Raw genomic sequence first — 25,134 nt, forward strand, 5'->3', positions numbered from 1 at the left:
GTCAGGTTTAAAATAAATGAACCAAGCATTCCTTAAGAATAAATATCCTCTTTGGGAATTAACTCATTTAGGCTTACTGTCCACCATTTCCTAAAATAAGAAATAAAGATTACTACAACACTGATACAGCTGAAGACAATGTGGTCAAAATAACCTTCTATTTACTTTAAAGTATTTTCCAGACTTCTTAGTCTCCGAAATATCAATTTACTTTCTGGTAAAAGCAATTAAACATGTTGAAATCCCTTTTTTATGGTACTGCCAGGACTGGGGTGCGATAATCATGCCTTTACACAGGTTTCTGCGTTTTCAAGCCATCTTTAGGGAAGAGGAAGAGATTTTATGATTTGATCTGTGGTAAGGATCAAGAAGTGCTGTAACACAGGAATCACTGTCTTTCTGTTACAGGATAAAATAAACAACCAAGTTAATTCTTAAATACAAAGGAATCATTTTATTCCATTTTTCCAAGTATAGTTGGTTCTCCGTATCTGCAGGTTCCACATCCACAGACTCAACCAACTGCCGACTGAAAACTGTAGGGAAAAAAAAGCCAGAAAGTTCCAAAAAGCAAAACTTGAATTTGCTGTGCATTCCAACCATTTACATTGTATTTACAACTATCTACATAGCACTGACATTTTATTAGGTATTATAAGTAATCCAGAGATGATTTATACAGGTTTAAAATACTAGGCCACTTCCTATAAGGAACTTGAGTATCCTCAGATTTTGGTATCCAAGGGGGTCCTGGAATCAATCCCCTGCAGTTACTGAGGGATAACAGTAATAGTTATACAGTCCATGATAAATGATATTGGCATCCTTGTAGTTTAGTTTTGGTTTTAAGACAGAGACTTTGAAATAGTTAACTATGAAGCCAGTGAAATGTGGATGAGAGAGCCTAAAACACACTATGTAAACATGACACTCATCAGAGTCATATATGGTGGTAGAATAATGATGTCAATGATATTTACCGAGTGCTCACTGACATCCGGCAATGTTTTAAATGCTTTTCACATATTATCTCATTTAATCCCCTCACCAGCCCAAGGAAGCAGGAATATTATCCTCATTTTACACATGAAAAACCTGAGACACAAAGAGGTTAGGTAGCTTGCCATAAGCAGCTGAGCCAAGATTGAAACCCAGGAAGTCACTCCTGAGCCTTCATCCTTAACCATGCTCTACTGCACTGCAGGTATATTCAAGAGAGTAGAAAACAATTTTTAAATTAAAAAATAAAAAAGATGCTCACCCTGCATACGTCCGTTGATACAAAGATTCTGGATCCAGACTTGCAGCATCCACAATTATCGCTTCATCAAAATTTTTCAGAATTTTAACACTGGCTTTTTTCACACTAGACTACAACAGAGATTGTGAAGTTAGTAGTATGTTATCCAGGAGTCAAATAGTCCTGGGTTTGGAATGACAGATTCATACAAAATCTTCAGTGTTTGAAACACATGCACTTTTCACTCAACCCTGTCACTAATGAGATGTTTAACAGCAATGATTCTGAAATGTCATCTTGAACATAACTACAGGAGGGAGAAGCACAATACTAAAGCGTACGACAGCTGCATCTGTGTGGCAAATGTATTTTCCTTAATGACTGAAGTTCCAACAAACGTGCTTACGTTCCAAACGGGCAAAACTCCCATTCTTCCAGGCATATGTATCTTGCCTAATAAATGTAAAGCCCAACTTTTACAGGATAAACATGAATGCTTTTGATTCTCAGTGTGGCCATGTGACAAAAGAGAAGATAAAGGAAACTTTCTAAAATGACCAGCATTCTACCTCCTACTCCTCATGCCCACAAAAAAAAAAAAAAGCAAGTCAGAATTGGTACTTTTGTGAAATACGGAGGCATAGGTTGACCCAGAAATTCCACTTCTAATAATTCAATTATAGACAGACTCACACTTATGCAAAATGACTTATACACAGGAGTACTTATTGCAGCACTGTTTCAAGTAACAAAAGACAGGAATACATTTAACATCCATGATTAAAGCATAGGTTAAATTAAAAAAATAACTGAACAGGGCTTCCCTGGTGGCACAGTGGTTGAGAGTCCGCCTGCTGATGCAGGGGACACGGGTTCGTGCCCCGGTCCGGGAAGATCCCACATGCCGCGGAGCAGCTGGGCCTGTGAGCCATGGCCACTGAGCCCGTGCGTCCGGAGCCTGTGCTCCACAACGAGAGAGGCCACAACAGTGAGAGGCCCGCGTATCACAAAAAAAATAAAAAATAAAAATAACAACAAAAAAATAACTGAACAGACACTTATAGAACACTCTACAGTAGGGGTAAAAAGGGCTCTCTTTACATGCTGAGAAAGGCACATAATTAAAAAGAAAGAGGCACCAGAATAAAAGAACAGAGAAATACTTCCATGAGGCCACTGAGGTAAGATACCAAAATGAGATATCACTAGTAAAGAAAACTACAGACCACTATCTCTTAGGAGTATAGATGCAAAATCCTCAACAAAATACTAGCAACATATAAAGATAATTATATACCACAACTAAGTGGAATTTATCCCAAGAATACAAGGTTGGTTTAACATCTGATGATTCATTAATGTAATACACGGTAACAAGAGTAAATCCCCAAAACCCACATAATCCCCTCAACTGATACAGAAAGAGCATCTGACAAAATCCAACAGCCTTTCATGATAAAAAACATCCAACAGGGGCTTCTCTGGTGGCGCAGTGGTTGAGAGTCCGCCTGCCGATGCAGGGGACACGGGTTCGTGCCCCGGTGTGGGAAGATCCCACATGCCGCAGAGCGGCTGGGCCCGTGAGCCATGGCCGCTGAGCCTGCGCGTCCGGAGCCTGTGCTCCGCAACGGGAGAGGCCACAACAGTGAGAGGCCCGCGTACCGCAAAAAAAAACAAAAAAACAAAAACAAAAACATCCAACAAATTAGGAATAGTAGGGAACTTCCTCAACTTGATAAAGAGCATTCATGAAAATCCCACACATCACAATAAATGATGAAAAACTGAAAGCTTTCTCCGAGAAATCAGGAAAAAGACAAAGATGCTCACTTTTACCACTTCTATACTGCAAGTTCTAGCCAGAGCAGTTTAGCCAAGAAAAGGAAATAAAAGGCATCTAAAGTTGATGAGAAAGAAAACTATTACTATTCGCAGATGACAAGATCTTACATATAGAAAATCCTAAAGAATCCACAAGAAAACTATTAGAGCTAACAAATGAATTTAGTAAAGCTGAAGGTACAAGATAAACACACGAAAAGCAGTTACATGTCTATACACTTAGTGAACAATCAGAAAATGAAATTAAGAAAACAATTTCTATTTATAATAGCATTGAAAATAATAAAATACTCAGGGATAAACTGACTCCAGGAGGTGTAAGAATTGTACACTTCAAACTACAAAACACTACTGAAAGAAATTAAAGATGGCCTAAATAAATGGAATGACATTCCATGTTCATGGACTGTAAGACTTAATACTGTTAAGATGGCAATACTCCCTAAAGGAATCTACAGATTCAGTGTAATCCTGACCAAACTGTTAAAGCTGATCCTAAAATTCACACGGAACTACAAGGGACCCAAATAGCCAAAACAATCTTGCAAATGAAAAAAAAAAACAAAGTCAGAGGACACACAGCTCCCGATTTCAAAACAGAGCCTGCAAACCACAGTAATCAAAACAATGTAGTACTGGTCTAAGTACAGACACAGAGATGATGGAGTAGAGCTGAGAGTCCACAAGTAAACCCATCTATCTAAGGTCAAATGATTTTCAACAAGGGTGCCAAGATCAGTCAACGGTGAAAGAGTAGTTTCTTCAAAAAATAGTGCTGAGACAACCAGATATCCACATGCAAAAGAATAAAGTTGAATCCCACTTCACATAATATATAAAACTAACTCAAAATGGATCAAAGGCCCAAAACTCTTAGAAGAAAACAGGTGGGGGGCTTCCCTGGTGGCGCAGTGGTTGAGAGTCCGCCTGCCGATGCAGGGGACACGGGTTCGTGCCCCAGTCCGGGAGGATCCCACACGCCGCGGAGCGGCTGGGCCCGTGAGCCGTGGCCGCTGAGCCTGCGCGTCCGGAGCCTGTGCTCCGCAACAGGAGAGGCCACAACAGTGAGAGGCCTGCACACCGCAAAAACAACAACAACAACAAAAAACCAGGTGGGTATGGGGAGTAACTACTTAATGGACACGAGGCTTCCATTTGGGATGATGAAACACTGTGGTGATGACTACACAATACTGTGAATATACTAGTGTCACAGAATTGTGTACTTTATAATGCTTAAATTTATGTTAAGTGAATTTTACCTCAATTAAACAAAACTATTTCTAAACACGATGAACAAGTTGAATGTGAGATTGGGAAAACAATTACATTTATAATAGCATCAAAAAGAATAAAACATTTAGAAATAAATTTAAGAAAAGAAATACAGAATTATACTTGAAAACTACAAAATATTGTTAAGATGGCAATCCTCACCAAATTGATCTATGGAGTCAAAGTACTCCCTCCCTATCAGAATCCTGACTAGCTTTGTCCTAGAAATTGACAAGCTGATCCTAAAATTCACATGGAATTGCAAGGGACCTCAAACAGTCAAAACAATCTTGAAAAAGAACTAAGTTGGAGGACTCTCACTTCCTGATTTCAAAACTTATTACAAAGCAACAGTTACCAAGACTGAGTAACAGATATCATTCGACCCAGCAATCCTACTCCTAGGTATATACCCAAGAGGAATGAAAACCCATATCCACACAAAAATTGTACAGTAGCATTGTTCATAACAGCCAAAAGGTGGAAACAACCCAAATGTCGATGAGCTGATGGATGAACAAAGTGTGGTGTGTCTATACGGTGGAATATCATTTGGCCATAAGAATGAACAAAATTCTAATACATGCTAAAAACATAAATGAACCTTGAAAACATGCTAAGTGAAAGAAGCTAGTCATAAAGATCACATATCATATGGTTCCACTTATATGAAATGTCTGGAATAGGCAAATCTATAGAGACATAAAGTTAAAGTAGATTAGCAGTAGCCTAGGGCTGGAGGACAGAGGATTAGGAGGGTGATAGTTAAAGGATACAAGGTTTCTTTCTTGGGTGAAAAAATGTTCTAAAATTAATTGTGGTGAGAGTTTAGCAACTCTATAAACATACTAAAAAACCACTGAATTATACAGTGTAAATGGATAAATTGTATGGTATGTGAATTATATCTCAATAAGGCTCTACAAAAAAAAAAAGAAAGAGAAAAAAAAGAAAAGAGGAGGATAGTGACTGGAAGGGGGGACGAGAGTTTCTGACATACTGGTAACGCGTCCTGTTTCTTGATCTGGATGCTGGTTACATGGGTTAGGTCTGCTTATCAAAATTGTTGAGCTGTATGTAGTTATGAAATGTAGAGTTTTCTGTATATGTTATTATACTTCAACCAAAAATGTAAAAATACATTTTATGGTTAGCACCTAGACCTTTTAAGTACCTAAATAAAAACAAAGCATTCCAGCTTATATCAAAAAACGAAATGGCAACCACACTCAGCAGGTCACCTCCTATGCAACCTCAAAAAGAGGAAAAGGTACTGAGGACAGACAGCCTTGTTGATGGCAATAAAACTGTACTGTCTTAAAAATTAAGAAAATTTATCCAAGGCCCAGGGTCAAAAATTATTTGCCAATAGTGATGAGAAAATAATTATGCTATATTATTAAACTTATGGTGGAAAAAACTAGACAGAGAATATATTCATGGCTCTGCCACTTACTGTGTGACTTCAATAAAATCAATTAACTTTTTACTACCTCCTTACTCTGTTCTTGGGCATAACCCACTTAGTGTGATTTTGCAGACAGTCAGAGAAGGCCTGATATATGAAAGCACTCCAAAAAAACAAAAAAGGCTAAGGAAATGTACAATGGCATTATAGTTCAAAATGAAACCAAAAGCCCTTCAGTGAAGTATTAATAAATCTAGGAGTTCACTCAATTATTCTCTAAAAAAGCATTCCAAATTTAGTTACTAAAATTTCCCAAATAATTATACAAACAACTTTTCGGAGGCTATAAATATGTCATGTGATTTGATTATTTAAAGCAAGAGTTGGGCTTCCCTTGTGGAGCAGTGGTTAAGAATCTGCCTGCCAATGCAGGGGACACGGGTTCAAGCCCCGATCTGGGAAGATCCCACATGCCACAGAGCAACTAGGTCCGTGCGCCACAGCTACTGAGCCTGCGCTCTAGAGCCCAAGAGCCACAACTACTGAAGCCCGGGCGCCTAGAGCCCCTGCTCTGCAACAAGAGAAGCCACCACAATGAGAAGCCCGCGCACTGCAACGAACAGTAGCCCCCGCTCACTGCAACTAGAGAAAGCCCGCGCACAGCAACAAAGACCCAACACGGCCATACATACATACATACATACATAAGTAAATAAGTAAGTGTTTAAAAAAATAAAGCAAGAGCTGCAGTGTCAAGTAGAATAATGGTCTGACATCTTACAATATGACACACTGTTAATCATCACAAAGACTTTGGTTAGCATATATAGTAAGTAGGCTAATTTTATCTCTCCTTTGTTTCTTCTACCACCTAAAAGCTACAAACGGGATCTGATGCTAAGATCTGAGCGAAACAATCCTGGTGCAGAGGCACAGGGGTCACTACCTGCATGGCAGAGCTGTCGGCCGCCCCGGGGTGGGAGTCCTCAGTGGGGCCAGCAGAGCCCAGAGCCGTCAGCAAGACACTTCCTCCCAGGAACTCGTCTCCACGAACCGAATGGATGAGATCATTCAAATATTTATAATAAAGGTTGCTGGACAAAAAGCCAGGCAAAAATACCTGAAGAGAGGATACAATTTATTTTAAAGTTGAAATCAAATACACTAAAACTTTATTTTACAATAAAATTTTACCTTCAATGCTACCAGTTAGCACACATGATTTTACTTCTCCTCTTACACTGCAAGTATTATCCCTCTGTACACAGCTCACATTGTAACTAAAACTACAATGTGTACAATTTATAGATTTTTTCCCCCAGAAAACTTGCCATGAAACTACTGAATGGACTTGATTATCTAAACTTCTTAGATACCAGGGAGGGATCTAATTTGAAACTAGATTTTTCTTGTTTGTTATAAATATTGAAGTCTTTGTGTATATACTGATTTTCACTTTCAGTCGGATTTCCTTAAGATAAATTACCAGGAGTGTGATTCCTAAGTTAAATGATATGAACATTTTAGCTTTGATAAATGTGGAGGATGCATCACTAGCGTTATCAAGGCATCTGTTTTGACATGGGCTTCCCAACACTGGGTTCTGTCTTTTCAAATAGTTGTTAAATAAATGTCTAATGGTACATGGATGCTTTTATTTCCATTTAAAAATTATTAATGATGTTAAGTTCCCATCTTTATTATAGGCATTTCCTATTACCAACTTTTCCTTCACAGCATTTAGCACAACTGTAAATATTTACATCTGTGTTTAATATGTGCTCTCCTTATAGACAGAGCTCCAGGAGGATAGAAGCTATGTTTCTTTTTTTGTTTACCCCATAACAACAATACCTAGCAGAGAAATACTCAAAGTATTAGGGAACGAAGCATACATATCTTTTTCCCATTTACTTACTTGATAGTACTCTTAAAAATTAAAATTAGTATAAGTTCCCTAGATACACAGTAAGAAATATTTTTACATTTTGTTTTTCTCTGTATTTTAACTTTATTACCCAGAAAGTTTACATGCTTTATATGATACATATCTTGAACTTTTCCTTTAAGATCAGAAAATTTTAATTTTTTTTTTTTTTTTTTTTTTTTTTTGCGGTACGCGGGCCTCTCCCTGCTGCGGCCTCTCCCGTTGCGGAGCACAGGCTCCAGACGCGCAGGCCCAGCAGCCATGGCTCACGGGCCCAGCCGCTCCGCAGCACGCGGGATCCTCCCAGACCAGGGCACGAACCCGCGTCCCCTGCATCGGCAGGCGGACTCCCAACCACTGCACCACCAGGGAAGCCCAGAAAATTTTAATTTTAATCATGAAAAAATTATCGACCCTGGACAATAGCCGATAGTCTATCCAGTTTACCACCAGCCTGTCAACAATTTGATTTTTTTTTTTTTTTTTTTTTTTGCAGTACACGGGCCTCTCACTGTTGTGGCCTCTCCTGTTGCAGAGCACAGGCTCCGGACGCGCAGGCTCAGCGGCCATGGCTCACGGGTCCAGCCGCTCCACGGCATGTGGGATCCTCCCGGACCGGGGCACGAACCTGTGTCCCCTGCATCGGCAGGCGGACTCTTAACCACTGCGCCAACAGGGAAGCCCAACGATTTGATTTTTTTTTTTTTTTTTTTTTTCTTTTTGCGGTATGCGGGCCTCTCACTGTTGTGGCCTCTCCCGTTGCGGAGCAGAGGCTCCGGACGCGCAGGCCCAGCGGCCATGGCTCACGGGCCCAGCCACTCTGCAGCATGTGGGATCTTCCTGGACCGGGGCACGAATCCGTGTCCCCTGCATTGGCAGGTGGACTCTCAACCATTGTGTCACCAGGGAAGCCCAGATTTGATTTTTATATGTAACTCCTCCACATTCCCGAAATTCAGTTTTTATGTGTGGTATCATGTGGCAGTGCTTACTTAATCCCTTTCCACCTAGATGCACATAACACATATGAGCAAAATAACCTCATGGGCTTATCCTGGGCTCTTGCAATTCCTAGTAAAATCTGCTTTAGTTCATCAGAAGAACAACTGATTCACAAATTCTAACACTTTATTAAGCAGCTATTAGTGATATCCTGTAAGTGATCACGATACAGAAAACTAGTGCTCCAACCCTGTTGGAGAGTTTTGGTGAAATATTTGGATCATCCCTAAGCTAACTTTGCTCAATACTAATTATCTAAAAGATGTTATAATAGCAGTAATAATAGCAGTTAACATTTTTTAATGCTTACGTTACTAATAAGCACTCTCCACATCGTACCTCATTTTTATCCTCAAAATAACTCCTAAGTATCTATATTAGCCCCATTTCACAGAGGAGGAAGAGGGCATTAAAAGACTTCAGTAGCTGTCTGAAGTCACTCAGCCTATGAAGGTTAAGATTAATACACATCAAGTCAGACTCAAAGCCCCCACCCTCATCACTGCTGCACTGCTTCAACTTTCCACTGTTCTGTTCTGTTTGCTTTTTCCCATGTTCTATTTTCTGAGTTCCACCAGTTAAAAACTTCTTGTAGTTTAACGCTTTTCAAGTTTTGGTTACCTTCTCCATGGTTGTCCAGGCCTGACGTAATGGAGTGGTGAAACAGTTAGGGAGTGGTCCACCTTCCCTGCAGATGTTGGATTCAATTTCCAGTCGTACAACATCATCGAATCCAAGAGGATGTGTGGCCTGGAGGGAGAAGTACCTATGGCAGAAAGACAGCCAAAGTAAACCCCGACTTCACAGCAATCATAAGCAATTTCTGGCACCTACACCAGAGGACCTTCTATGAGGCTCCTGCAGACCTAGGACTATAGAGCTGGGTTGATGACAGCCCTGCTGCAACCTGTATTCCCACCGCCGAAGAGATACCTGAGCCAACGTGCCCCTCCCTATCTGCCTGCCACCATCTTTGGTTCTTGTTTAAGATTTTCCAGGTCAGGTTACAAATGAGGCAAAGAAACCAATCGCACACATTTAATGGGCACCTAGTCTCTGTTCAGCACTTGGGAGAAACAAATTTAAAACAGGGTAAGACATGGACATGTCCCCTGGAAAGAGAACAGAAAAGATCCCTGCACAGGGTACAAAGGAGAACATACCAGCATAACTATGTGGCATATACATAATATACATGTAGGAATTTAAAACAAAATAGCATTGAGGGTGAAGTGGATGAATTTGATGTATTTAGGTAGAATAACAGGATTTGCTAATGATTTGGTGTAGAAAGGAAAAGGAGTAATCAATGATAACTCAAAGATTTCTAACTTCATAGGATATAATGCAACTGGTGTTTTGGTAAACTGGTTATAAACTGAATACAAAAAAGCATTAAAAGCAGAAAAACATATATGTTGTCTTTTGAGCATTCTGTGGCTTCTAACTCCTGTGCATGATACAAATACGACAGGCTGACGAGGCATGATATTAAAAAGTAAAGATAGAAAAACAAATAAGCAGGAGCTAGTAAACTGACAGTGCCGGGAGGATGTCACACAGTCATCTTCATTTACAAATGGCTCCCAATTTGAAGATGGGATCCACTGGGAACGCAGGGTCTCTGCTCTGCACGGCACTGAGCTCCAGCCAGGACCGCACTACTGCCACTCTTCTATTCCGGCAGGAAAAAACTCTTCCTTTTTCTTGTTATCAGAATTTTCTTAACAAAAAGTGAGTCTCCCATCTTGCAACAACTAAGGTGGCAAATATTCCTCCACGATTTGAATTTTGGGGCAGCCCAGACCTTTTTTGGGGGGCTGTGTTGCGCAGCTTGTGGGATCTTAGTACCCCAACCAGGGACTGAACCCAGGCCCCGGCAGTGAAAGCATGCAGTCCTAACCACTGGACCACCAGGGAATTCCCTCAAATTTCTAAATGTAAATGCTTGCTACATTAACATCCATATAACAATGTTTCTTATTAATATTTTCCCACAAATATACTGCACAAAAATAAACACTGGACAAACATTAGAACTGCATCCAAGTTCTGCCACTTATTTGCCCTGTGACTTGGAGAAAGTCACTACCCCTGCGGGCCTTAGTTTTCTCATCTGCAAAATGGGAAAATCAAACCAGCCCCCTAATCTGGCTATTCATCAGAATCAGATTCCTGGGTCACACCTCAAACCTGCTGAATCAGAATCTCTTAGAGAAGAGGACTGGAAACCTATTTTTGACAAGCTCCCAGGTGACTCTCATGCTGACAGGAGCACGGACCTGCCTGGCGATGTTCGGGAACCACTGACCTAGATGCTCTCAGCTCTCTTCCAACCCTAATATCCCATGGATTTTTCTCTGCCTTTCAAGTTATCTTCTTAGCAAGTGCTCACAGATACAAATAACACATTACTTTTCTTTACAGAACAAGAAAAGTTAGACGAAAGGGGGGACAGACACAGTTTTCAATTCTGTTCACTAAGATTGTGCTGCCCTCTCATTTTCAGTGAAAACTAATGAATAACTACTCTTCACCAAGTAGTTAATCTGGCTGAGCAGACTTGCACCAGAAAACATGGTATACCCCACACAGACATTTAAGACCCTTTGCAATAGATTCCAGCTAGTTTCATCTTCTCCTGTTCCCTTGACCAAGTGTCAATTACGCAAAGTTTCTATGGCGCTGCTCGTACCGGTGACTCTGCCAAGAGTGTCCTTCCCTGCTAGCAGAATTCAATCCATTCTTCAGTCGCCAATCAAATCTCCCTTCTGTGAAACCCTCAGTGACCTCCACCAACATCATCCTGCTTGCCACACACAAGCCTCCCCCTGCCCCGCCGGCAACTTATTCTAAGAACCCCCTACTCTGAACACACCAATGAAAAGCAGCTCTTATGCGGCTCCCTGTGAGCTCCCTGGCGGTAGAGACCAAGGTGACTTCTGAAATACGCTTCAAGTATTCAATATTCGTGGAAAGCTGGGTGTGTCTATCGCTAAGACTCACTTGTCATATAAAATCATGGCGTCGTTCTGTGCCTCCTGTCCATCATACTGGCCCTTTTTGGCAGCAAGCTGCGACTGGAAGTTGTCTGCTGCCAACCAGAACTGTAGGATATTCACTGCGTCCTCTTTCTCCATGTACTGGGAAGGAAAAACACAAAAGAGGAAAATCAGGCTATCCACAGATTTCTCTCACTATCTCTCGTCTATATCTAAGTCCCAACTATTAAAATACAGGACATAAAGAAAAAAAAAAAACCCACAAAAGAAACCCCCCCACCCCAAAACAGATCCACTTGTTCAGTTAATGCCAGTCTGCAACTTAACAGTCATTTGAGGTTGAATAATTTTTAAACATTCTTTTAGGGGGAGAAAAACAAAAAAAAACCCTAACAACAACAACAAAAAGCAACCACTACACAGCTGAATGCAAACTTTAGTGAACTGGAGTAAAAATTAAAGATGGATTAGTGGTTCCTCGCTGGCAAACATACAAAAGGTAAACCAACCAGACCAAATCTTTTATACCTGATCATTTCCACCACTCCACGCGGCCATACTAACCTGAGCAAATGCTGACTTAAACTTAAGGCAAAGAGAGGGAGTGAAAACACAAATCAGCTGAATAACTGTATCCTTGTCAAGAGGCAGGATGCAAGTGTGAGTCTAAGTTACTGCTTGTGAGACTGGGAACCCTCTTATCTCTGCTTAATAGTCATTTGCTGAAGCCTAACAAATCCCATCACTCGACACCGTATGCCTCAAAGAGATGAATATACTCATTGCTCGTTGCAAATGCTTCAGTCCCATCAAGGGCAATCCTATCAAGTGGCTAAAGTAAAATGAAGACAGTAGGAAAAAATTTACTACTTTTCCTTCTCTCTTCTGAAGTCTGCTCTGCAAACACTTATACACTGGAATCAAGTATCAAATTTCGTGGTTTTAAAACAGCTCTAAATAACTAAAAATCTGCATTCTCTTATAAGCAGTTTAATTAGGTTTTTCAAAATTAAGAGTTACTTTACTTTGAATTTTCATGTTCTCTTTAATCTGACTAATGCCATTCAAGTACTCTTGCCATTAGATACAACTTAAAACAGTAATCACAGTACTTAAATCCACCTGATCAGTTTGGAAATGATTTGTCTCTTCTATGTTATTTTCTATAGACAGGGCCCAGCATGTACAGCTCAGAGGCTGGAATGCTCTAACAGAGTGTGAAAGGAAATGCAGACTTTACCTCAGAGAAATAAAAGAGGGCTGACTCACAGAAGAGAATGTCAGCCAGGTAAACAGTTCCACTGGTCAGCACTTCAATCTGGTATTTACAGAAATGGTGACTTCGTAGAAACTCACTAAAGTGCCTGCACATGGACAAAAAGGTAAAGTTTGAGGGACCGACCAAGGAAAGAGCTCAGCTGGGAAGAACACACTCTTTCCCCACTGTGCCTACTGCATCTTAACGGCCTAGGTCAACGTGACCTCCCTTCCCGTGGCGCCTTCCTGATTCCTCTCCCTGTAAGTAATCTCTCCCACCTCTTAATGACCTGCAGCTCTCCTCTGATAGCTAACTCACGCTACCTCCTATTACAGTAAGCAAAGAACATGCCCTATTTCTCTTATTAGGCTGTAATTTCCTTCAAAGCAGGCACTACATCCAAACTGTGTGCATTGCACCCTTTTCATAAATGTTAAATGAAAGAATGAATATGGAGATTTTTTTTGAGGGCATGCAGCAATAATTAATCTAAGAAAACTTTGGAGGCAGTTTCAACAAATCTATGTGGATTTAGTAATATGGCATCCATTAAGCTTAAAGCATGCACTAACAAATCAGCATATCCACCTAAAGACATGCATTGTTTAAATAGATAAACCAGTTACTATATCACACTACAGTCACAATCACCCCTAACGACTTTGGAATTAAAAATAAATTCTTTTAACTTAGGAAATACATTAAAAATAAAAATCTTGTTTTATTTTTAATAGAACTCACATAATTTATACTTAAAAGAAACCATTACCCAAGATAGTCTTAGGAAATGTCTATAAGATCCTGTAAACATTCAAAGTATTTAAATCCTCAAAGATAGTTTGGTTTTAGCTATTCCTGAGGCTGAACCCGAACTCCCCAGAATGCACAACGTGGAAATATGAAATCGACGTACTCGTGCTCCATTGCACTGAAGACTATGGACTGTGCTGAGACAAAACAGTTGGGATCCACCTGCCCATCTTCTCCACAAATCTTTGCTGTAAAAGAAATGGTAAATAATTTTTCTCTAAATCCAAACTATACACATTTGTAAATCAAGGTAGGAAGTACCTGTAAAGGCATAAAGGTGAGCAGGTTTTAAATGGAATTCAGAGAAAAGACAGGTGAACAGCTGATTGAGGCAGGGAAGGTCTTTCTAAGCATAAATGCAAAAGCACAAATCAAGAGTCAACAATATAAAATTAATTTCTATACCTTAAAACACCTCCAAAACAAAATAAAAGGGTAACTGGGGGAAAAAATTTGCAGCATATATGACAGTTTAGGAATGACAGATTATCTTCATTCATGTATCAAGAACTCTTACAAACTAACAAGAAAGTCTTGAAAGAAAAATGAACAATGGACACGAAAAAAAATTCACTAAAGAACAAATATAAAATGGCCAATATAAAAAGATATGCGTGCTCACTAGTAACCAAGTAAATATAATTTATATTAGAAGGAGGAGGCACACCACCTTCTGTCTAGTAGCTTGGCACAAAATTGTTTTAACAACCCATAAGCTTAATTGTTTAATGATACATATGCCTGGGCAAGGGCATGGGAAAACTGACACTTGTGTTAGTGGGCATAGAAATGGGTATATCTTTTTATGGAGGGCAATCTGGCAGTTTCTAGCATAAGCTTTAAAAATGAACATACCCTTGCAATCAGCAATTCTATCTCTAGGGTTGTAACCTAAGGAACTACGGATTTGTGAAAGAATTATCTGTTTATCAAAATGTTACTTGGTAGAAATTTTAAAACATAAAATGGGCTAAAATTAGGAACTGCCTAAATAAACTGCAACAAATCAATAAGCTGTTTACTAGCTAGCTCTTAAACATGGCTGGAAAAACCCCACCATGATGGCTGGTTTCACTTCAAGTTCAGGACCTTAGTGGGACCTTCATGAAACCCAAGGATCGTGCTACAGTTACCTGGTCCATTACAGCACACCTCCTCTCTCTGCAGACGTCTTAGCGCCTCTTGCTCTACCCTCTTTGCTGATGACTTGGAAAACAAGCTATCAGAAAACAAATTCCATCCGCTCCCACCACCTCTACCAACTTGCCCGCATCACTGCCTCTGCAATCTCTCCTGCTACTGCAGGTGAACTGTCCTCGCTCCTATCTGGAAAACTCTAGGAGCACCGGGTCCCATCCTCTCTTACCTTCTCAAGGCACCTCTTCTACAGCAACTGCCCCGTCTCCCCACTGTATCAATGTCCCCCTACTGCCTCATTCTCACCAGCTATGAACTGTTTGTATGTGATACATATATACGTGTTTGTATGCTGTCATACACCTTCCATGCTGTGACACGTCACCTTAAAAACAAAACCCCAAACCACTGTCCCTTGTCTAACACCCCCTGCCAGCTCACCTTTGAGTAAAACGCCTCTAACAGTTGCCATACTTGCTGTCTCCGCTCCTCCTATTTGCTTTTACGACGCCTCTAGTTAAGTTTTGTCCCTAATGGTCCACTGTAATTAAGATGCCCACCACTGCCAAGTCCATCCCATTCCTGGTATTCACCTTACCTAACCTATCAGCACGACTTGCCAGCTTTGATCACTCCCTTCCTCCCAGAATGAGCTTTTCACTTGGCTTCCAGAAAAAACTGCTCTCTTGATACACAGCTGATGCAGGAAGGCCTCCACTACTGGCTGTTTCTTCCAGATGTTAGACCTGCCACAGCACCCAGTCCTCAGACCTCGCGTCCTCACTCACCACACTCCTCCCAGGGATGTTACTCAGTTTCACAGCTCTAAACCCAACCACAGGCTCATCACTTCCAAACACACCTCTCCAACCCAGACCTCTCTCACGAGCTCCTAACATTAACATCCAACTGCCTACTTGGTGCTCAGCATTTGGATGTCTGAAACCCAAACTCCCGATGTTCCCCGCCAGCCATTACTCCTGCATCTTCTTTACCTTACAAATACTCCCCAAGGTATGCAGGTTTTAAAAAAATGAAGTCGGGGCTTCCCTGGTGGCACAGTGGTTGAGAATCCGCCTGCCAATGCAGGGGACACGGGTTAGAGCCCTCGTCTGGGAAGATCCCAAATGCCGTGGAGCAACCAAGTCCATGTGCCACAACTACTGAGCCTGCGCTCTAGAGCCTGAGAGCCACAACTACTGAGCCTGTGTGCCACAACTACTGAAATCTGCACGCCTAGAGCCCATGCTCTGCAACAAGAGAAGCCACCACAATGAGAAACCCACTCACCACAACCAAGAGTAGCCCCTGCTAGACGCAACTAGAGAGCTGGCACGCAGCAACGAAGACCCAATGCAGCAATCAACCAATCAATCAGTAAAAATAAAACTATAAAACTTCTAAAAAATATATTGTTAAAAAAAAATGAAGTCATGCTTGATTCCTTTTTTTTTTTTTTTTTTTTTTGGCGGTATGCGGGCCTCTCACTGTTGTGGCCTCCTCCGTTGCGGAGCACAGGCTCCGGACGCGCAGGCTCAGCAGCCATGGCTCACGGGCCTAAACGCTCCGCGGCATGTGGGATCTTCCCGGACCAGGGCACGAACCCGTGTCCCCTGCATTGGCAGGTGGACGCTCAACCACTGCGCCACCAGGGAAGCCCTTGATTCCTTTTTTCCTCTCACACCACTCACTTCCAAACCATCAGCACATTCTGTCAACTGTACCTCCACAATATTTTAAAAATTCCACCACTTCAAGGATTTGTGGAAGATGGAACAAGCAGTGGAAGCACAGTTTCGAGGTCAATCTAATTAATTCCCCACATAAAGACAAAGAAATTAAACAGCAACACTAAAACCCCAGAGATAACATCTACAACAAAACCAGGCAGGCAGGATACACAATAAAAGCTTAAGGGGAGGCTTCTTCAAACCATAACTTAACTTGAAGTACAGCTATATTAAAATATTCCAGCTTGAAGAGGAGATAAATAATTAGGGCAGGATTCAAAAGAATGAGGCCCAAAGAGGAAAAGTGAGTGGTCTAAAGACATAGAGGGGGTCTTCCCTGGTGGCGCAGTGGTTGAGAGTCCGCCTGCCGATGCAGGGGACACGGGTTCGTGCCCCGATCCCGGAAGATCCCACATGCCGCGGAGCGGCTGGGCCCGCGAGCCATGGCCACGGAGCCTGTGTGTCCGGAGCCTGTGCTCCGCAACGGGAGAGGCCACAGCAGTGAGAGGCCCGCGTACAGCAAAATAAATAAATAAATAAATAAATAAAGACATAGAGGTAATTAACATTTTAAAACGCATAGTAATACACACTGGAATGGAAACTTCTTGATCACTAAATGTTATCAACTTGATCCTTCAGATTTTTCCCCTCATGGGATTACATCGTTAATTTGATAAAGTTTAAGGAAAGGAAAATTAGAACTGCAGTGACACTTCATTTTAAAATGTTTGACTCAAAACTCTCTCCTTTTCTCACCTACCCCAGACAGTTTAGTTATCAATTGGTACAAACACCCAGTGGAATTACTAGCCAACCAATTCCTGAAATAGCCAAATGCTAATTTGTTTGGACACCTAACAGTTATTATCAGGCACAGTTGGTCTAGGAAAGTCTAAAAATATTAGCAACAAATATTAGCAACAAATATTCAGATAGAAACAGAGGAACTACATAGAAAAACCAAAATCCCATGACAACATCTGCAACAAAACTGGGTGAAAACTCCAAAATACAAGCAGACGGGGACAGCCACCAACAGCCACAAGACCCGTGTGTCACAGGCGTCTGCGAGGGAGAAGAAAAGAGAAACAATGGGGGCAGCACCGGGCAGCCTGCGGCAGACAGCAGGTGTGCCCTGGAAGTACGCGGCCAGTTCAAGAGGCTCAGCTGAGACCGGGAGGGGCTCTGCTGTCCCCAGTGACGAGAAAAGACCGAAAGAGCCCCACGCTGGGACGACTCTGCTAGGAGCAGAATAACAGGCTTTCGTTCAGAAATCAAAAACACTTAATTTTTGTATTAAAAACTCAAAACTTAGTGCTAGGACTTGATGGGAGCATAATAAATCTGTTCAATGAAAAAATCAACCCTTGTATCTGTGATTACAGGTGTACCTGAAGTCTTTCTGATACAACATAGTCAAAGCTTTCAAACATTTTTATTATGACCTACAGAAAAATGTATTTATGTGACTCAGTATATATATGTACATATGATGGAAACAATGTTCTGAAGTGGTGTGTATTTGCCCTTACTACTGTGAAGCACTTTGATTTTTCCAGTCTGGTCTTTTTTGGCAGGGGGGTGAGGACCTATGAGGAGACTGGTCCCAATCCAGAGTTTGAAAAACACTGCCGAATAGCACACTAGTTACCATGTAGGGGTCTGGTTTCAAGTCCTAACTGCCGTGTCTGAGTTGTCACCTCGGGCAAATTACTTACCTTCTCTGTGCTTCCTCACTTATAAAATAATAACTGTATTTATGCTGCAAAGTTCTTTAGAAGATTGAATGAGTTTGTCAATGGGAAATGCTTAGAATATTGTCTGGGACACAGTAAGTACTCAGTAAACATGTGCTACTATTATTCAAGTAAAAAATCTCATTATTTGGGTCCAACAAGTAAGAGGGAAACTTTTGAAGTGAGCTACAATCAGATATAATAAAGTACCCTGAAAACAGACAAGGAAGGTATGTGTTGAATTACATGTTCATGAAAAATTCTCTTAATAATAACCAAAAATAGGCTTTTTTTTTTTTTTTTGGTGCCACAGCTTCAAGCACTGCTTACCTACGATGTCATTTCTCATGGCTTCTGTAATTGGTATTGGTTTAGCAGCATCTGGAGATATATATTTGGTAAAAGTATTTACTGCATCTTGTTCTATACCTGCAAGGGAAGAAGAGGACAACTTCAAAAATCAAAAAGCAACTTGGACCAGTAACGGACCATATTCATGAATAGCAGGGTTTGTTTGCTGTGCGCCCAGGCACACACACACAAACACTTCTTTTATTACAAATAAGTATCTTTGTAAATATACGTAGGACAAAACCGCCTCCACAGTTAACGTTGCTTCCGCACCGCTTGGTTCTTGGAGCAGAGGAGTTACACGTGACCCCGTGGCCCTCCTCCCCTCAGCTGACAAGCTGGTGAGTAACAGCCATCGCTCTACACATCCTCGTTCCATCTCTACTTTCCAAAGTCCTAACCTGAAGGACTTACAGAGCGAGAGCTCAAAAATCATTTTTAAGTCTACATTTTACATATTCTACCAAATTTCATATTCATGAATACATTCATTTGACCTTCAACAACCCTGGAACGTTAAAACAGTGAATCTCAAACTTCCTAGTCTTGGGACTTTGAAATCTTAAAAATTACTGAGGACCCTAAAGAGCTTTTGTTTATGTGAGTTTTATCTATAGATAGTAAGGTATTAAAAATTAAAATGAGAAAAAATTATTCAGTTTAAATTAACAATATTAAATCTGTTAAAATTTAACATAAATACCATTTTTTACAGAAAATAACTGTTTCCCAAACTGAAAAAAATTAATAAGAAGAGGGCATCATTTTACATTTTTGCATCTCTATTTGTCTTGATAACAAACTGTTAGATTCTCAAATCTGCTTTGGCATTCAATCTGTTGCGCTTTTTTGTTTTGGTTGAAATATATTGTGCTCTCATGATATGAGAAGAAATGTGTGTGTGTGTGTGTGTGTGTGTGTGTGTGTGTGTATATACACACACACAGTATGTATATGTGTGTGTGTGTATATGTATGTATAGTCTTTGTCCTGGTTCCTGGCACAGAGCTCCTAAAACCCTTGCAATTTCCTGAGTGGCAGGGGCCAGAGGAGCATCTTTTGTTATTTATAATAAGCCTCTGATTTCAACCAGGGGAAAAGTTTATGGTAATGAGGTGACTCTTGCAGAGTGGGGGCTGGTTGCCAAAGAAGCAACCACGGAACTTCAGCCCCACTCCCCAACCTCTGGGGAGGGTGGAGGGGTTGGGGACCATCAAGCTAATCACCAATGGCCTATGATTTACTCAACTGGGCCCATGTGATAGAACCGTAAAACCCCTAAATGAAGTGGTTCAGAGAGCTTCTGGGTTGGCGAAATGTATCCATGTCCCGGAAGGGTGATGCACCCCAACCCCACAGAGACAGAAGCTCCTGCACTTGGGACCCTTCTGGACTTTGCCTTATGTACCCTTTCACGTGGCGGTTCATTTCTATCCTTTACAATATCCTTTATAATAGACTAATAAACATAAATAAAGTGTTTCCCTGAGTTCTCTGAGCTGTTGTAGCAAATTATTGAAAGAGGAAGGGGTAGTGGGAACCCCTGATTTATAGCTGGTTGGCCGGAAGTACAGGTGACAACTTGGGACCTGTGACTGGCATCTGAAGTGGAGGGACAGTCTTCTGGACTGAGCCCTTAACCTGGGGGGGGGGGTCTGCAATAACTCCGGGTAGTGCCAGAATAAATTAAACTATAGGGTACCCAGTTACTGTCCACAGAGAATTAGAGAATTGCTTAGTGTGGGAAACCCACATATTTGGTGTCAGAAGTGTTATGAATAGAGAAATGGTTTTCTTTTATTTATATCAAGAATAGCTGGCCTCAGAGATGTGTAATTGGGAAAAGGAGTATTTTAATAGCTTTCTGAGATAACTGTGGATATATTCTTCTTTGATACTATACTAAAACTTGAAAAGTGGTAGTTCCTTAAAGGTTAATTAGAAGGTAGAACCTGAAACCATATAATGAACTTGTTGTATTCTGTTACATTAATATCTATTGGTCTATCTCCCATGTTTAAAGAGTCTTTTACTCATGATTGATTTTATAACATCATATATTTTCAAATATTGTAGAAAATATTGGTTTGCTGACTTATGAAGATCTTACAAATGTTGATGCATTGCATCATATGGTATAAAAAAAGAAATCACATCATTAATATCACAGTGATCTTATCAGAACACTCTATAAAGCTGTTAGAGCACACGGTGGTGAATAGAAGTTTTCCAAATTCTAAGTTTCACTTGAAAACTTAAATTTTACCACTGGGCAATAAATACTGTCAGCTGTTTTCCACGAAATGACACTGCATTTTATGGGGCCAGAATTACACTGATGCCAAAACTAGACAAAAGCAGTATAAGAAGACTACAGACCAATATCCATCTAAACAGATGCAAAAATGTTCAACAAAATGTTAGAAAATCAAGTCCAGTAACATATAAAAAGACTAATACACCACAACCAAATGAGGCTTACCCTGGGAATGCAAGCTTATTCAATATTAAAAAAAAAAAATCAACGTAATCCATCATATTAACAGACCAAAGAAGGAAAACCGCATGGTCATATCAAATGACGCAGAAAAAACATTTGACAAAATTCAACACCATTCATGATTCAAACAGCAACAACTCTCAGTAAACTATTAAGAGAAGGGAACTTCATCAACCTGATAAAGGGTATTTACAAAAACCCACAGCTAACCTCACACTTTATGGTGAAAGACTGAATACTTTCTAAGATCAGGAACAAGACAAGAAACTCAAGCAATCTACACAAAAGCTCTTAGAAATAACAACTGAGTAATAAGGCCACAGAATAGAAGGTCAACATATAAAAGTCAACCATATTGATATTTCTATGTAGTAGCAATGAAAAAAACTAGAAACAAAAAATTTTTAAACATACTATTCACAATAGCACCAAATAACAAAACACATTAAGGATCTGTATGCTGAAAACTATTCAATGTGGAGGAAAGAAATCAAAGACCCAAGTAAATGAAGACACACATCATATCTGTGGATTTTAAGGCTCAATACAGTTAAGACGTAAATTCTCCCCAAACTGACCTATAGGCTGAACGCAATTCCAATAAAAATCCCAGCACGGTTTCTTGTAGATACTGGCAAGATTATTCTAAAATTTGTATCGGGGGTAGGAGGGGTACTTAGAATAGAAAAAACAATTTTGAAAAAGAACAAACTTGGAGGACTCAAACTATCCAATCTTAAGACTCACTACAAAGCTATAGTAATCAAGACAGTGTGGTACAGGTAAAGGAACAGACATATACACCAATGGAACAGAACAGAGAGTCCAGAAATAGACCTACACAAATATGGCCATGGTACAAAGGCAATTCAATGGCATAAGGGTAGTCTTTAACTAATAATGTATGGAATGATCCATACGTGAAAAGAAAAAAAGAAAAAAACTTGACCTAAGGGCTTCCCTGGTGGCGCAGTGGTTGAGAGTCGCCTGCCGATGCAGGGGACACAGGTTCGTGCCCCGGTCCCAGAGGATCCCACATGCCGCGGAGCGGCTGGGCCCGTGCGCCATGGCCGCTGAGCCTGCGCTCCGCAATGGGAGAGGCCACAACAGTGAGAGGCCCGCGTACCGCAAAAAAAAAAACGAAACAAAAACTTGACCTAACCACCACAGCTTATACAATATTAACTGAAAATAGATCATATATCTAAATGTTAAGTAAAAAATCATATTACTTTTAGAAGAAAACACAGGAGAAAATCTTCATGACCTTTGATTAGGCAAAGAGCTCTTATGCATGACTCCAAAAGCACAATCCATAAAGGAAAAAAGTTGATAAATTGGACTTAATCAAAAAAGTCCTTTTGGGCTTCCCTGGTGGCGCAGTGGTTGAGAGTCTGCCTGCCGATGCAGGGGACACGGGTTCGTGCCCCAGTCCGGGAGGACCCCACATGCCGCGGAGCGGCTGGGCCCGTGGGCCATGGCCGCTGAGCCTGCGCGTCCGGAGCCTGTACTCTGCAATGGGAGAGGCCACAACAGTGAGAGGCCCGCATACCGAAAAAAAAAAAAAAAAAAAAAGTCCTTTTGGTCTCTGAAAGATACTGTTGAGAGAATGAAAAGTCAAACTATAAACTGGGAGAAAACATTTGCAAGTCACATAGCCAATAAAGGTCTTATATCCAGAACATATAAAGAACCTCAAAATTCAACAATAAAATATTGGGAAAGACTGGAACAATTTACCGAAGATACAGATGGCAAATATGCACATGAAAAAACATTCAACATCCTCAGACATTAGGGAAATGCACAGTAAAACCACAATGAGATACCACCACAGATCTATTAGAATGGCTAAAAAAAAACCCAAATAAACAAAAAGCTGATTACACCAAGTGCTGGCAAGGAAATAAAGCAACTAGAACTCTCATATATTGCTGCTGGGAATGCAAAATGGTGCAGCCACTCTACAAAACAGTCTGGCAGTTTCTTATATAATTAGACACACATTTAACACATAAATCCACTACTAGGTATTTCTCCAGAGAAATAAAAACTTTTGTCCACACAAAAACCTGTACACAAATGTTTATAGCAGCTTTCTTCATAGTCAAAAGCTGGAAACAATCCAAACGTGGTTCAACAGGTGGATGGACAGAACATCCATACAGCGGAACTTGGCTATAGAAAGCAATGACAGAAACAACCTGGGTAAACTTCAAAGCCATTATGCTAAGTGAAAGAAGCCAGTCTCAAAGGCTACATACTATATAAATTCACTTATATGGCACTCCAGAAAAGGCAAAAAAAAAAGAAAAAGAGACAAATAGATCAGTGGTTGTCAAGTGCTGGGATACAGGGTTTAACTACAAAGGTGACAGAACTGTTCTTCATCTTTTTTTTTTTTTTTTTTGCAGTACACGGACCTCTCACTGCTGTGGCCTCTCCCGTTGCGGAGCACATGCTCTGGACGCACAGGCTCAGCGGCCATGGCTCACGGGCCCAGCCGCTCCGTGGCATGTGGGATCTTTCCGGACCGGGGCACGAACCCATGTCCCCTGCATCGGCAGGCAGACTCCCAACCACTGCACCACCAGGGAAGCCCTGTTCTTCATCTTGATTGTGATGTGTGGAATTAAAGAAACCTCAGCTAAAGTTGGAGTGGGGACAGGCCTATAGGGTGAGCTCTCACGCCCCGCGAGGCATCCTCATTACCCCAAACAGGAAGAGATCAGCACCTGCGTCTCAATAGGAAGATGTTGTCTATTCTATCATCCAGCAGGAAGAAGAAAACTTTTCTCTGCCCCAGGGCAGCCTAGCCAATCAGACACCGTAGCAGCCCAACCAATGAGAAGGCTCCACACTTTGGACCCCCAGCTTCCTCTGATGGTCTCCGGTTATTACCGGCGCCCCAGCTTTTCCATATAAAAAAAGCAAGCTCCCCTTCTCTGGATTTGCCTATAGTCCACCACAATTCGCCTATCTCAAACTGCAATTCCTCTGGCTATTTCCAAGTAAACTTGCTTCTGCTGGTAAAATGACTGGCTATTATATTATTAAAGTTAACAGATGATAGTTACAGGAATCTATGCATGTGTTAAAACTCAAGTACACATCAAAAGGTGTCAAATTCACTGCATGCAAAATTTTTAAATAACAAAAAATGAAAAACTAGTACTCTTTTAATTACTCCACTGCTGTTGAAATAAATTAACACCAAAACAAAGACAGTTTCCCAAAACAATAAAGTTTATTACAATCAAAGAAACAGACTTTGGACTTTCATTTCCAGAAACAGGCCTCACTAGATGTTCAAAGAAACACTTCGTAATACTGAATTCTCCCCAAATGCTTCTGAAAACTACATCAGAGACTGTGGGAAATAGTGAGAAACAGAAACAAGTACAAGCAGTCTCCTTATCTGAAAGCTTTGGGACCACTAATATTTTAGAATTCGGAATTTGAGGTTTTTACAGAGGTAACGCACTGTGTTTATGTATACCATTTAAAAAAAATTTTAAGTCTTTATTGAATTTGTTACAATACTGTTTCCGAAGCTGTAACCACTGGACTCCCAGGGAAGTCCCTATATATACCATTTTAATACCCCAGCAGCATGTGAGACGATCACATTCATGACTCTGCAATAAGCTCACATCCCTTCAGGTCAAGTTTTGTTCATTGAAAAAATAACTTGTGATAGGCAAAGCTTTCTGGATTTCTGGACTGCAGACAAGGAATTGTGGACCTGTAGGAGTCAGTACAAATCAAGATGGGCAAAAGTACCAGAGAGAGGGCATTCACCTGAGAAAATCCACCAACTCCAAGAGACGTGAGGCTTGCACTTTCAAGGGCAGCTGCCCAGGGCCCAAACAGAGTAGATTAGACCAAAACCAGGCAGAAGGCCTTAAGAGTT

The 25,134-nt window shown here is 40.8% G+C and overlaps 1 protein-coding gene across 6 annotated transcripts in view; it reads right to left on the reverse strand.

Moving 5' to 3' along the window:
* AKAP10 (A-kinase anchoring protein 10) overlaps positions 1–25,134 on the reverse strand; it is a 55,885-nt gene that overhangs the window by 11,907 nt on the left and 18,844 nt on the right. For all 6 annotated transcript variants that reach the window (XM_060081597.1, XM_060081595.1, XM_060081594.1 and 3 more), the window contains exons 5-11: positions 18,701–18,799; positions 13,868–13,952; positions 12,937–13,060; positions 11,701–11,837; positions 9,316–9,460; positions 6,712–6,885; positions 1,262–1,371 (exon numbers count right to left, since the gene is read on the reverse strand). In XM_060081597.1, the coding sequence (XP_059937580.1) occupies positions 1,262–1,371; positions 6,712–6,885; positions 9,316–9,460; positions 11,701–11,837; positions 12,937–13,060; positions 13,868–13,952; positions 18,701–18,799 (874 nt within the window). The remainder of the gene's footprint in view (positions 1–1,261; positions 1,372–6,711; positions 6,886–9,315; positions 9,461–11,700; positions 11,838–12,936; positions 13,061–13,867; positions 13,953–18,700; positions 18,800–25,134) is intronic.

This window comes from Mesoplodon densirostris, chromosome 18 (assembly GCF_025265405.1).
Source record: "Mesoplodon densirostris isolate mMesDen1 chromosome 18, mMesDen1 primary haplotype, whole genome shotgun sequence".
Classification (NCBI taxonomy): domain Eukaryota; kingdom Metazoa; phylum Chordata; class Mammalia; order Artiodactyla; family Ziphiidae; genus Mesoplodon; species Mesoplodon densirostris.